Consider the following 15,341-nt stretch of genomic DNA (forward strand, 5'->3'; position numbering starts at 1 on the left):
AAAACTTTAGAAAACATGCAAAATTTTAAGACCTCAAGTTATGGAGAAACTCTACCACTGCCTATAGTCAATATTTCCTGACATTATTTACTAAATACTTGGCTTTAATTCATATTTCAAGAAGAATTCCAAATGAGTTACATGCTTTACATAATTTTTGAAGGGAAGTCAAAAGCAATAGTAATACTGATATTTCTCAGAAAAATGTTTGTTTCTCTGTGTTAAAAGAAACTCGTAATTATTTACTAAACAAAAGATATTAATTCCTTCTACTCTTCAGAGCAAGAATTGGAAAACAGGACTGCAGTGCCGCAGACAATATGTTCCTTTACATTCGCTTTAGCAAAATGTCTCCAAACTAACTTTGGGTAAGTTTATATATTTGGACCACATTTATTTAGAGGAGATTAAGAATCTGGCATCTAAGTTCCAATAAAGTTTAATGTTCACACAGTATGTTCAATATCTAAGCTCCAGTCTTTGCCCTCTCACCCTTATCAATCTCACAGCTACAGGTAGAGCTGCCCAGGATTAAGAAGTGAGCACATACTTCTGTGTCTCACTCTCAGTGCCTTCCATATTGCACCAATCAGAAAGAGAAGTAATCAACTTTTAAGATGCAAATTGGAATAAACTAAAGAAGGGAATACACAGAGACAAGGAAACTGCTAGCAGAGTGCACAAGTAAGACTGCTCCTAGAAATAATGTGAGACTGGTTTAAAGATCAGAGTAGATAACAGTGTAACAAACACTATGTTAAGTGTCACTAGGCTAAGAAGAGTGATGCACAAGGAGAGATACAGAACTGTACTGGTAAGGGTAACAAAAAAAGGAAGTGTGATTGATAGTTCTGTTTTTATGAAGATACACTCCATATGCTTGATATTCAGATTCCCACTCCTCTGTGGACAGTCAAATAGCTTAGAGAAACTCACTAGCAAACATATATTTTGTACCTGTCAGTTGACTTACACAGGGGATAACCATCTATATTATGGCTCTAAAGCATTTCTAGTGGACGAGTAATGCATTCGTATTGTAATTCTAAAGAGTTTGAACCAGATGAATATGCAATTGATACCATGCAAGTTATTTTTCTTTCTGTTGTTTTCATTTTGTTATTCTAAATATCTAGGATGCCACATATAACCACCAGAATTATAAACTATAATTATTCCAAAGTTAGTACATGACAAAGTTACTGTTGTCTAGGCAAACACAGTTCAGCTTGTGGTGCATTTGGATTACGATGCCCCACTCCATTAGCCTGTTTTTCTAAATGGACATTTTCCTATGCAGTGTATGACTTGATGAGTGCAGTGGTGAGAATTAGTGCTGTGTAACAAAGAAGCTGACATGTTTAAGACTCCTATTTGGTTCATTGCAGTAACTAAGTCCTAGGTATAGAAGCAGTTAAGGTACAAGAGAGGAAAATAGTATCAAGATTACTATGACAAAAAGATAGAGAATTAAGATTTTGTAATTGCTACAGAGATTGCATTATGCTGATGAATTCATTTAAGTAAAGTTTATAATGAGGGACCATTCCTTTGCTTTTAATTCTCCAAGTGCTCCACAAGAGTTACACTGCTAAATAATGTTGTGTATTCAGGGAAAAGACCCACCAAAATATATCTGTGACAGTGACTGTAGCAGACAATCAGAGTATGCTGAACAAAATGAACACCTAAATAATAATGTGCTTCACTTTTTTCCATTTCTCAAAGATTAAAATGGAAATCAAATACCTATTCACCTCACTGGAAGTGAGAAAATAAATTCTTGTTTGTGAATCACTCAGAGGTAACGAGGAATACTACAGAAAAGCTAATGAGGAAATCAGCAATTGTATCACCTTGCTGGGGTCTGAGTAATACAAGAAAGGTAGAATACAGCCAGAACTCCCAAGGCAAGTGAGGATTTAATATTGCAGGTTTAGCTGGTACCAGTAGGCTGCCCTTTCCCTCTATTAAACAGCTTTAACACTAGGCATTAAGTCTCTATTAAGAGCATCCACAGTGAACCATAACAAAAAGTTCCAAGAAAACTCCACTTAACTCTTTCTTTGCTATGAAAGCAGAGAGGCGAGACAATTAGGATTGTAAGCCTAGCTTTTATATTGGGGGATGGGGAATATCTCGCATTGTCACCTCTGCAGAGTGCCTGTAATTCATGAGAAAGCATTGTAAGAAGTTATAAAAATGCACTTCAAGAAACAGTAATAGAAATGTAGTTAAAAATGGGTATTTTTTCTGTTATTACTAAGACATATAGTATTTTATTTCTCTGAAATAAATATAGAGTAAATGAAATTATTTTCTACACAGAGTAATTGCAACAGAATCCTCTGCATTAAGTTCTTATTAGCTCTGAACCATTGGACCTTGGCAACACCTGTGTTACTATGAAGAGAAGTGATTATTAAGAGTGTAGCTGGGAGCAATCATTTAAAATATGTGTTTCCTATCAATTTCAACTTCTTGGAAGTCTCTCAAAAGCATCTGTGGGGGAGGGACATGTGAATACATGCTGTAAGGACTATGTATATCTGTTCTCACTGGTAAGCACAGCTATGACAGACTATGGCCTCTCCTACACTCAATTGCTTTCCACCCAGAAAGCTAAGAGAATGTGATAAGGCCTGAAGAAAAAGGAAGAGAGTGAAGGAGGAACTGCAGACAGTGTAATTAGAATTCTAATTAATTAGAGTAATTTTCTTTTTCTTTTTTCCTTGAAAACAATATTGCACAGCAATCACACCTACTATGCTGGTTGTATGTGAAAGAGAGGAAACAGGTCACTCCCCCCTTCCAGTTCATTCCCAGTATTTGGCACCAGACTTCTATGTCAGACTTTTACCTGTTCAGATCAGATATTAAAACTTCCATAGCCTGGGGTAGTCAAAACATTTCCATCCAGAAAAAGATAACTTAGTGACTCTAGATCATTCTAACTTAGAAAGCAATTAAACAAGCTGTCAGCTTATGCATCTGAGGAGATATGGATTGTGAGCATCTGGAGGTCAGTTAGAGCTGGAAATCACTTAGAAGAGTTCCCCTCTGATGAGGAGAAAAAAAAAAAAGTATGTGGGAAGAGAATTAACAGACCCTGTCTTTAAATAGTGCAACATCATCTTGTAGGATGATGAAGTACCAGTTGACAAGGATTTTAGAATGATCTCAAAAATTGGATGCCAAATCAGAACGGTTACATGAGAATCCTTACATATGCTGTATCAAGAGATTTTCTTAAGATGTTTATATATATTAACAAATAGTTGAGCTCAGACATTATTATGTTTGCATAAAAGAGGGTGCATAAATAACTTTCCTGACAGTGGATTTGTTTTTTAACCTGTACTTCATAAATTTTAAAGAAAAAAATCCAGTATTAACCACAGAGATGCCACTTGTCAATTATTTTAATAAGGCTCTTTTCCAGTTTCTTCTTTTTTTGCACATATATTACAAAATATGTATTTTGATTTCAGAAGCAATAAGTATGTTTTTACCTCCACTGAATTTCAGAAACTGGTATACCTGTGTAACTCTCACTAGATTCAGAAAGAATTTAAAATTTAGCATAAAATTTGCCCAGCTGAATTCAAATCAATGAACTTCCAAGACAAGAGAAACACCTCAGGTACTGATCAGCAATGCAAGCTTTAAAATGTAAATATAGTTTCATTCCACTCTAATTATACATAAATATGACCTTTATGCTAACCCAGAATAGGTTAGCTTAGTTTCGCTTTCAACTGTAAATATTTATAATATATGTTGATAACTGAAGATTGTTTCTAAATCTTAACAAGTTCCTTTTTAATCCTCTCAGAGGTATGAACCTTGACTACTGGATAAATCTTACCATTTTTTACAGTTATTGTCTTTTAAAATTTTCTGTTATCCTGCTACAGCATTTAAAAATGCACATGCTTAGTACGACTGATCTTTATCTCTTTCATCATCCTTTTGTACAATCCTAAGTTACCTGGATCTCTCAAGAGTGTTCAAATATGCAACTTCAGATTTTTTAACTGACCTCTTTCAAGACATTTACTAATTTCTGCTGTAACCATTTTAAGAAAAAAATACAAATGGTGGTAGAGTTGCCATCCCCAGAAACATTTAAAATACATTTAGAGGAGGTGTTGAGGGACATGGTTTAGTGGTGGGTTTGGCAGTGTGAAGTTAGTGGTTGGACCTGTTTGGTTTGAAAAGATCTTTAAGAACACAGAATCATATAATTGACCATAATAGATAATTATGTATATTTTTCTTGTAAATTAATGTTACATGCTAAAATCATGTCTTTGATACTACTCTGCACTTGTAAGTACGGTACAGCATTACAAGTCTTTCATTCAGTGTCTGTACCTATACAGTTGCAGCAGGCATAAGAAAAACATCCAGCAGAAGGAGTACCAAAGCTATAAATGCTGTTTCCTTCATGGCCTTTGATACAAATATAAGGTAAGGCAGGAAAACATCAAAGCCGCAGCTAAAGCACATTGGACACTAACAACTTCAAGTAGATTACATTTCCTTAGTAACTCTCCAGCTGATCTTAACTGCTCCACAACAGAATTAATCCTTCAACTGTATTAGTTTGAAGAGAAAAAAAGCATGCACACTTATGTCAGCTAAATTTTTCATTTAGAAGCATCACTATGTGATTTCTGCCACCTAATTTAACAAGAATTCAAAAAAAGTAACGCTGTTTCGGAGTTGTCATAACCACATCTAACTTTTTTTTTTTTTTTTTTTTTAGAATTATATCAGCTCACTGCTCTGTTATTGTTAAAAAAATTTGATAATTCATTTCCAGTTTTGGTCCTTACCATAACCATAGCTGTTTTATCAATCAACCGCTTTATCCAATGTCTCCACATGTTAATTTCAGTACATGAAGAACTAAATTATTCCTACAATACTCTCACTGCAAAACCATGCAAGCACATAACCCCCCCCACATCCTGGTTACGTACCTTTATTCTATGAAATCGAACAATATCTCCAACTTTGTAAATTTTTGGTAGGGAATCTAGATTTCCATTAAAAAGAGTGCATGTTAACTTCACATTTGATGGGTCCACAAGTGTTACAACTGAGCAGTAATCTGTAAAATACAGAAGTGTTTAAATGAAAAATAGACATTATGGAAGTATTAATACATGGATATTAAACTTAAGATGAACAACCATATGGCAAATTGTTTTCTGCTATGATCTGTGTAACTCTTCCAAAGTCAATTGAGCTACAGTAGCATAACAAATGAAGTGTGGCTCATCTTATGGATAATTAGCCCAAATAACTGAAAAATCAAAAGAGTGATTAAGCACAGGTCTGTGACCCAGGAACAGACAAACCTTCCTCTGCCTGCAAGAGGCATGCTATTTTTTCGTGTTACAACTAACTCTCTTACACAATGGGAAACATACGCATAATCTTGTACAATCATTTTCTAACATTTATTTTTGCAATGTCTTCTTAAGAGGTAATGAGCTCTACAAGTTCTAAAAGCAAATTTAAGCTCAAACTGCTCAGCTTTCACTTTCACAAAATATGTAAGACATATACTGCAAGGATACAGTCACATACTGGCAGTTAGAAAGCATAGTAAGAATCTGAAATTTATCCTTTTGTAGTTCAACTTCAGTAACAAAATTTCACTTCTATTAAGGACCTAAAAGGTGATCTCAAATCAAGACACAAATACCCACAACAGAAAAGTATTTGCAGATGACATAAACTAAACCTATATTTTCTATTTCAGCTTACAGAAGCATGTGTGCTCATCTGCTCTTTCACAGCATGGTAGCTGGCTACACTGCCTGAGAACTTTTCAAACAGCCAGCATCAACTTGTCTTTATGTTTAAAACTTCAAACATCCACTCATTTTGTTCTCATTGCTTTTAATCAAGAAGATAGAGTGCTTTTGTTTTGGACACTTATTATGCTAGTTATTGAAACTTAAATTACCAGTTTTTCATTAGATCAGTATAGCAAGGACATCATAAACTATTATTTTTTACCTTGATGACAACCTTGATACATACATAAAATTTTGGGGTTTAAAAAGAGTTAGCAAGATCCTCAAGCAAAAAGCCCAGTTTTTAGGCATTAAATTAACAGTAGGCAATGATTTACAACTTAAAATTTCTTTTAAACTTTTCTAAAGTTTGAATTCTTGCAATGGTGAAATCTTCATTGGTTTTCCATTTGAGTATTTCCATATTCTTAAATACCAGAATGAGAAAGCACAAAACCAGTATTAGCAAGAGTGGGGGAAAAAATATATATACTTTTCCACACTGGTAGAACACTGATTTATTACTTCTCCTAGCATGTTCCTGTACTCTGAAGAGAATGGCTATATCTAAACTGTTTGCACCATGCATTTGGACTGGAATCATGAATGAAATGATTCTGTTATTATTCATTTTTACTAAAAATGTTTACATCACTAATTTGAATTACTAAAAATGTTTGGGCAACTCTCCAGGATTCTAATGCCATCTATTTTAACTCACAATTTTGCTTTCACAATCCTATTTTAAGAATGTTATTTTTCATCAGAAAAGGTAGATTGTTCATACTGTTGGCCCACATACAAATACAAACTACAGAATCTGACTATATAAAACCAACAACTGATCAGAAGCATCTTGTTTGACAGTGTGAGCTTTCTGAACCTCTGCAACAGAGACATTAAACACTGTAAGACTATAAATCAAGATTGAAGCAACTATGGCTTGTAAGCCCATGCCACAGGAGATCTACTCACAAAAGGACAGAGACCCACAGAGGAACTCATTGGAACAAAGGATGCCACTAAGGAAAGTACACAGGTAGGGAGGAAGTGTAAGGAACAAGTGGGAGCAGAAGAAACTGCTATGTACTAATCCCAACCCCCTGTGTCACTCTGCCCATGACACACACCTTTCTAACTCTCAAAAATAATCCCCAAACAAAAAACCAAAAAATCCAAACAAATAAAAAACTCCAACTTCCCTTCGGTATACTTCTACAAGTCAGTTAGTAACAATGACACTAAATCTTAGTTTACATACCTGGAAACTAAACAAAGGTGTCAACTCCATCATGCATTTCATATAGACACACAAATTGTTGATAGCATTCTCTTTTAAAGCTGTCTAGCAATCTACTAAAATTGACCAATTTGCCTTATATAAAACTATAGGAAGGCAGACTAAAGAAGACTATTGTCATATGTAAACTCTGTGAACAGATTCCCCAATAATGAAGACAGATAAGTTGGAATGGATTAAAATACATGCTTGTATGTGGACTGCCTACATCTCCAAAAAAATATTCTGCTGTTTCCAGCAAATAACACTCTTAAATATTACTAACATTTAAAAGTTTAAACGCTCTAATGATTTGAAGTGTTGAAAGAAGAAATCCAGTGAAGGCTTACCAAGATATTCTACAGATATAAAAAAGGCATGTGTCATATCACATCTATTCTGACATCCTATGCTAGGATAAGCAGCAATGAATAAAGTCTAGTCAGTAGTTGACAAAACTGCCAGTATTTACTACTGTAATCCAAAAATTGATTGTTGTATTTCTTTGGGTATGAACTCTTGAGGTAAACTTAACAGCTCAGCTGCAAAGCAGTATGGGTAAAATGAGCAATTAAGAATTAAAAAATGATATGTTTCAGAGATCTGCAATCCTTTGGGGATACAAGATCATGTTATAGTGTATTAATGTAATGCAACATAGGAATTAAGACTGAAATAATGAAGACATTCCATGTTGAAACTATGTTCACTCTGCTGCTGTGATGACAAAATCTAGTTGGCTTCATACATGTCCAACTGCCCATTTAAGGGGGAAAAAGTTACCACAGTCTCTCCATTTCTGTGCAATTGGCATACTCAAAAACCTAATAATCATCCTACTCAAAGCAGTGTAAAATATTATGTCGTCTGGGAAGTGTCTACATAATACAAGTGTCTAATAATCACTTCTACAACAAACCTAGCTAAAATAGAGATGTGTGAGGACAAAGTAAAAAGACTGATTTACTTTTAAAGAAATCCTAATTCAGCAAACTTAACATTTCCTCTACTGTAATGATGGTTTAAGTTCATTGTTCAGGTTATAGCTTTCTTTTTATAAATGCTGTAGTATTTCCATTCTTTTACATCAGTCATCAGTAAGCTCAGAAAGTGTACCAATACATAAAAATCTAACAAAAAAACCCCAAACTCACAGCTTCACTTGCAAATCAACCTTTTGGTCATCCTAAAAAATCTGAACTGCCACAAAAGTCTTCCAGGTTAGCAGATGCTGATGTTGTGGGGAGACATTTAGTTACTTACTGATTAAATATTTATTTTAGCTTTAGTGAGGACTTTGGCAGTTCCTAATAAATATGCTTGTATAAATTTTTAAGCTAGAAAACATCAATCTAATTATTAATCTCCTTTTGTGCAATATATTCCAGACTAACATTTAGTTGAAAACCACTATCCTGAATCAATAACTTCCCCATGCAATGAGATAAAAAGGCTTTTGACAATGTTGGCAATGAGGGATTCTAGATATTGTCTTCTGTTTCTCATATTTCAATACAGAAAAATTTTCCTCTCTTCAGAACTACACCCCACATTAATACTACTTTCAAGAATTACTGAGGCCATTCAATACACAAATGTCTTTGTACTAAAACCAAGTGGTCGAACCAGCTAACTTCTCAATAAGTTCAACAAAAGACAGAAAGAAAACCAATATGGATGAGTACATATTCCTTTATAAGCGTGTGTGCATATATGCATATACAAACCAGACATTGCAGAAGTTCGAACCAAAATCTCTAAAGAATCAAACTGAAGATAGTTTACTACAGCTTGCTATTTCTAACACACTGATATACAAACACTCAGTAACTAACTGAAGCATCTGGCTAAACAGATGTTTTAATGCCATTTTTTGTAAATTGTAGATCAAAGTAACCCTCTTGAGATTTCTTTCTATTAAGTATTTATTCCACTGTTTAATTTTTCATTTCCTTTTACACTTTTTAAAAAAACTTTCATCTACCTTCAATATCACACAATAGGATTATTTTAAAAAAACAAACATATACAAAGCAATGTGAACAGAAAAGAATGTTGCTCTCATTTTTTAGACTCAAGAAATGAAAGCATTATCGTGACTTCAGCAAGTTTTTATTCTGTTCTGAAAACTTAACACACACCCTCAATATTTTGACTTAGAAAAAATCAAAAAGAACACACTACTCCACATTTCACAGTCTGTGATCTGTTTGTTTTGCACTCTAAAGTTTGTCTGTTATGACTTACTAAAAATTGATTACTTTAATTGAAGTTGTCCATATGCTGTAGTTTATAGTTTGAAGCGATAAGGGTTTTCAGCTATACAAACTAATTCTGGATTGAGAACCTTGTTGAACTTGGCTCAAGATCAAACAAAAATATAACTTAGGGCTTCAAAATACCTTGAAGGTTCTGATTTATGGTTCTTAAGCTATATTTTGGACATGTGGAACTGCTGACCTGAAACTGTTCAAGTTTTTTAGAAGTGTACTTTCTGAAAATACTATTATTTATAAATTTTGAGTTTAAGAAATAATTTGTAAAATTAAAATAGTAACTGTCCACAAACATGTAGAAGTATTTTTCACACACACACACACACATATATATATATATATATATATGTTTTAATTTAACATGTGACATATAATGCAAGCCAGACAGAGGTTTCTCCAGGAATAAACGACATTACTCTTACGACCTATTGTTCACCTGCAACAAGGACTCTCCCTGAATTGTGGGAAATATTAACATCTGTAGGAAAAAAAAAATAAGAAAGACTTGTGGAAGCAGTGGCATCACATTGTAACGTCCAAAAACTTTCATGTTTGAACATATAAACAACTGTAACTGGACAATACAAAGACAGAGGCTCTTTTTCTATTTACTGTTTTTACTCAAGCTAAATATTTGAGATGTTCTTGGTCTTAAGGGAAGAGAGGAGAAAGTTACCTTTAAAAAATTTTACATACCTAAGACTCCTAAACTACTCAGGAAGGAAAGCTAGAATATAATTGTGAACACTTCTAGCAGACAGAAATCTTCCTTGGACAGTTTTCTGAACACAGAAGATTCTCACGTATAGATATTTCAAACTTACACACCCTGTGCTGAAGCATGCTCAGTTAAAACAACTCTCTGATATAAATAATACTATCATATTGGAAAGTAATTTCATTTATCAATGTTTTAACATTTGTCTAATGCAATAATGGTAACTAAAATGGTGATCATTTGATTATAAATTATACAGACTGAACAGGCTAAATTACATACTACTTGCTTTCAGTAGGAAAACAGTGCAAAGCTTCAGCCTTAATCTTTAATATATGTAAAAAGAAGCAATATCTCACATCTAGGTGCATATCTATACAGCAAAAAAAGACCCATATGGATTAAGTACAGTGGCTCCACTGCCCATGGTTCCAGCAGGTACCAGCTCAAAGCTATATGATTCTATTAACAGTGTCTGAAAGAGAATATATTCGTTCAGGATTGTACCAGATGTAATGTGGCTACAGGATTTTCTGACATGAGCCATTTCATGCTCTGGCATTTCAGAGCAATCACTGAGCATTTTCACACTCTCAGGCAGATGTAACTGCACTGTGTAAAAAGAAAACGTCAAATGAACACAGAAATATTTAACTGAGTGGTGAATATTTTTACACTAAAACCTACATCAATTGCAATCATTTCTGAGGATTTCCTGATAAAGCAGCAAGTGAATCACAACTATCTTCATAATCATCACAAATAAGGAACTTCTCAAACTGTGTCCCTGATCTCCACTGACACTGTTGTGCTTTTTTTTTTAATATTACCAACTGAAAATACACATGGAAGACACATTAGGAAGTTACTAATAACATCTACCCAAGGACTAGCTGTTAAGTGAATCATCATTTTCCCTATTAAATTTCTATTACTTATGAAACTGAAGTGATTAACTTGTCAAACAGCTCAGTTGCAAAAAAATCTGTCCTAGTTGTTTCAGAGGCATATTTACCTTGAAAGTCAGTACGTTTAACTCCATTGTTTTAACAATGGTTGTCTTAATAATTTCCATCAATCTGTGCTTGTCTAAGAAAGATGTTCAGCACTCAGGTCCCCAAAGTCTTCTTAAAGTAGATGGACAAATGACATGATCCTTGAAGAACCGTCCTTTCATGATTTACTTAGACAGTACTTTCCACAATTGATTGATTTCCATCTTACCCTTTGTCAGCAATGTGAACAAAGGAAACAAAACCTTAAAAAGATTTGTGAGACTTGTTTTGTTTCTTTGTTTTTAAGCCTGAGGTTTAAATCTACAATATTTTTATTCAAAAGGAAAGTACCTTCATTCACCACTGGCAATATCCTGAATTATTATCAATAAAGCTTTTTTTTTTTCCAGTTCCTTATAAACACAGCTAAGGTATCTCTTACAATTGCAGGACAGGAAATATCAGTGAGAGTCCAATTTTTCAAATAAATACATATATATGTATTCTATATATCTGTATATATTCTATAGATATTTTAGGACCAATATCGTTTTAACAGGCCTAGCACAAGAAAGCAATCACCAGAGACCACCATGAAATGAAGATTTTGAGAAGATCACTACAATGACAGACAGATATTGTTTGGCAGCCTGTGCAGAAAAGATCAAAAGAGTAAAATCAATATCTAAATAATTTATCAATCTTTTACATTAAAAACAAAATACTGTACAGGTCTAGATTACAATTGCACCTTTACACTGAAGTCTTTCACAGATTTCAGTGGCATGTCAAGCAGGAAATAGTATCAGTGATGAGATCTCTCACCCAAAGTAAGTTGCTTTGTAAACTTTTTAACACTCATTTTATTTGAGAAAGCATAAAGATCATGTGTTACTATTGATGTTCTTTTCAAACCAAAGAGATTTTTCATTCCCTCAGATTCTTATCTTCAAAGGAAACTTCTCAAGATTCCTTCTCCAGATTTACCCTCATTTTATTATAACCCCAAGAACAGGAAAGTCTGAAAAACGTGGAGTCCCAGCATGTGTGCTAGGTTGAACATGTCTGGCTGTCAGGTGCCCACCAAGCTGCTCTCACTCCCCCCTCCTTAACAGGACAGGGGAGAAAGTAAGGTAGAAAAGCACATGGAATGAGATAAAGACAGGAAGATCAGTTATGTGTTACCGCCACTGGCAAAACAGACTCAGTTTGGGGAAGATTAATCTGATTTATTGCCAATGAAGATAGGGTAGAAGAGTGATAAACAGACTATAACACCTTTCCCCCTTGGCACAGGGGAGATGGGGAATAAGGTATTATAGTCAGTTTATAACAGCTCTTCTTCTCTCCTGCTTTTTCTTATCACACTTTTTTTCCTGCTCAAGCATAGATCCTTCCAGGGGCTGCAGTCCCTTGGGACAACTGTGCTCAACTGTGAGTCTTCCATAGGTTGCAGTGCAACTTAACCTGCACATCTGTAGTCTCTTTCTTAGGCTGCAGAGAAGTCTGCTCCAGCACCTGGAGCACCTCCTGCCCCTCCTTCTTCTCTCATCTTGGTGTCTGCAGGGCTGTTTCTCACACATTCTTCCTCACTCCTCACTGCTGTGTAGCCTTTTGCCCTTTCTCAAATACACTTTCCCAGAGGCTCTGCCACCGTGTCCGAGGGGCTGAGCCCTGTGGTGGGTGGGCTGGAGCTGTCTGGGACCGGCTGTGCCCGGCCTCCCCTCACAGACCCGGGCCTGCAGCCCTGCTGCCTGTGCCGGGACACAGCACCCTGCACAGCTTGCTTTCCCATTTTCAATCCCTTTTTGTGCCTGACCATCCCAAATCCTTCTCTTTTAAGCCCTCAGCAACCCAACACCACCCATTCACTACCATGTGTGAATCTATCTCCAATCTTTGGAGAGCTTCCTCTGAAGTCTTTCTTTGAACCAATACTTTTAAAATATTAAGTATTATTTAAGTATTAACTGTAGCTATATTACACAACAGTTCCCTAAGTATTCAGCTCTAGGAGGCTAATATTTTCTATTAGTATTACTTCTAATCTAGCGGTATAACTTGACTTGCTATACACACAGCAAACACACATACAATTTAGTATTTTATGAATGTTTGAATTTCTAATTAGATGCCAGATCAAATTTCTGTTTGCAGTCTAAATGCATTGAGTTTCTGCAGATACCTTTATTCCTCATTACATCTAGGAATATCAGTTATGTTGTAACATTCATAATGTAAAACAATTGGAATTTGTGCTTCCCCACTTTTATTATCAAAACCCAATTATTTTCTGAAAAAGCAGTGACATCCAACTTTTCCACAGCTTTCTCTAACAACTACCATTTGCTTTTTCCTATGTAAAACAATCAAAACAATATTTAATCTTAAATATTTCAACTTATCCTTTAACAAAATAACTTTAATGTACCCAAGACGTTGTAGAATATGATAATAAAAAAACAAATGTGCACTATATTTGCTATAAAAACAAATGGACCATTCTTGGCTCAGTTCCCAAGTTAATGGCTACATCAATTTTTAAATGTTAACTTTATATTAGATTATCCCATCTTTTTCAGACTTTTTTTGTTTAAGAGTTAATTTGGGGAAGACTACTTACATTCGTCTCAAAGAGAACGTAGAGAGGAAAGGAACAAGCCTTGTCACCTATTATAATAAAAACTACTGAGAAAACATTTCAACAACTAACTGTGGGAAACATAGATCTGCTCTCCAGCAGACATCAGGGCACTGAGCCCTCCCTACTGCTGCAAATACATGATCAACATTAAGTAAAAATGTTACTGAATTCCCAAAAGGCATTCATTAGCTTGTGGAACCTGGTAATCTATTCTTGAAAAATCCTACGAATCACCTCTAGACTTCGGCTGGCAGGTTTTAATCAAGTAAGATCATGTACACCTGTTTGCAAAAGGATTTGCAGACAAACCACAAGCTCTTGGCTATGATTTAACACTCACTTCTTAAATTTACGTGTTTAGAAGCTACATTCACATCTATTAACTTTATTCAATAAGCTTGCATGCATAATTAACACCATAAAATCAGTCACCATCATAATCTATTCTTTTATGTTTGATTAGAAATACATTTAGAATAAAAAAAACCCCAAAATTTTACACTGCACAGTAAATGTATAACATTATTTTTTTATATATATTATTCCACATATTATTATCATACACATATTATTAAATACTTGTATTTAATCAGAATCAAATAAGAAATGCTACTGCCTAATCAAATTCAGCAGGGATATCATCTAGCTGTGTACGTACTGAGCACTTAGTGGAATGGTACAATCTTTTAACAAAACTAGCACAATTAGCAAGTGTACACCTCATAGATAAATGATTCAATTGTTACACAGCTTCTACAAGTAACAAATAAATACACTAGCACTGCATTTAGAGCATATTGTGTACTGATGCTATTAGCTTGATAAATGCTTTCTTTAGACAGTCTGTCTAAATGAACTCTGATATCCTTTACCTATGTGTCATTCTGTTGCCCTGATATTAGCTGAGAACAATCGCTAAAAGATCCCACCTGAATTTCTTTTTTCTGGTTAATTTTTAACACAGTAAGAACAGTTAAGTTTGGAGGAGGAGATTTTAAATGTCTTGAATACTGTACATACCAGTTCCTTTGCTTAGATATGGAGGCTTGAAGAATTTCACTATGCCATACAAATTCACTACAGTTCCATCCTTAAGATGATTCAGAGAAGTATAAACATATTTTGGTGCAACAGACTGGAAAGGCATGATAAAAATTAGGGAATAGAAGAAGAAAATATTCAAACATTCACCCAGAATTTTGTCTTTTAACAACATTCACTCTTAGATATTATTTCATGGTTTTTTTTTAAAAAAGTTATCTTACTTTCTTATCTTACTTACTTTAGACTCTCTAAAGATAAATGCATATACATATATATACACAGACAATAAAGCAGATAAGACTTATTTCCATTCTTTTTGTGATTGGACTTTCTTTACAATAAATTAATCAGTCAGTTCAAGTAAGTTTCAATACCTGAAACAATAAAAGTCATTATGCTAAAAAAGATTCAAATTAATTTTTTACCTATTGATTTTAGCATGTTCATCCAAAGAATTTTTTAAAAGCATAAACATAAATAATTTTGTAATTCTTACTGTCAGTGTCACTTCACAGAATCACTATGTTGAATCACCTCTCATAGCCATTGTGTAAGTATTCCTATTAAAATAG

The 15,341-nt window shown here is 34.3% G+C and overlaps 1 protein-coding gene across 11 annotated transcripts in view; it reads right to left on the reverse strand.

Moving 5' to 3' along the window:
• Window positions 1–15,341, reverse strand: part of POT1 (protection of telomeres 1) — a 64,120-nt gene that overhangs the window by 30,280 nt on the left and 18,499 nt on the right. For 10 of the 11 annotated variants that reach the window (XM_062018125.1, XM_062018089.1, XM_062018099.1 and 7 more), the window contains 3 exons: window positions 14,746–14,860; window positions 9,805–9,846; window positions 4,989–5,119 (listed from right to left, as the gene is read on the reverse strand). In XM_062018125.1, the coding sequence (XP_061874109.1) occupies window positions 4,989–5,119; window positions 9,805–9,846; window positions 14,746–14,860 (288 nt within the window). The remainder of the gene's footprint in view (window positions 1–4,988; window positions 5,120–9,804; window positions 9,847–14,745; window positions 14,861–15,341) is intronic. The other variant, XM_062018117.1, reaches the window with a different exon arrangement.

This window comes from Colius striatus, chromosome 1 (assembly GCF_028858725.1).
Source record: "Colius striatus isolate bColStr4 chromosome 1, bColStr4.1.hap1, whole genome shotgun sequence".
Classification (NCBI taxonomy): domain Eukaryota; kingdom Metazoa; phylum Chordata; class Aves; order Coliiformes; family Coliidae; genus Colius; species Colius striatus.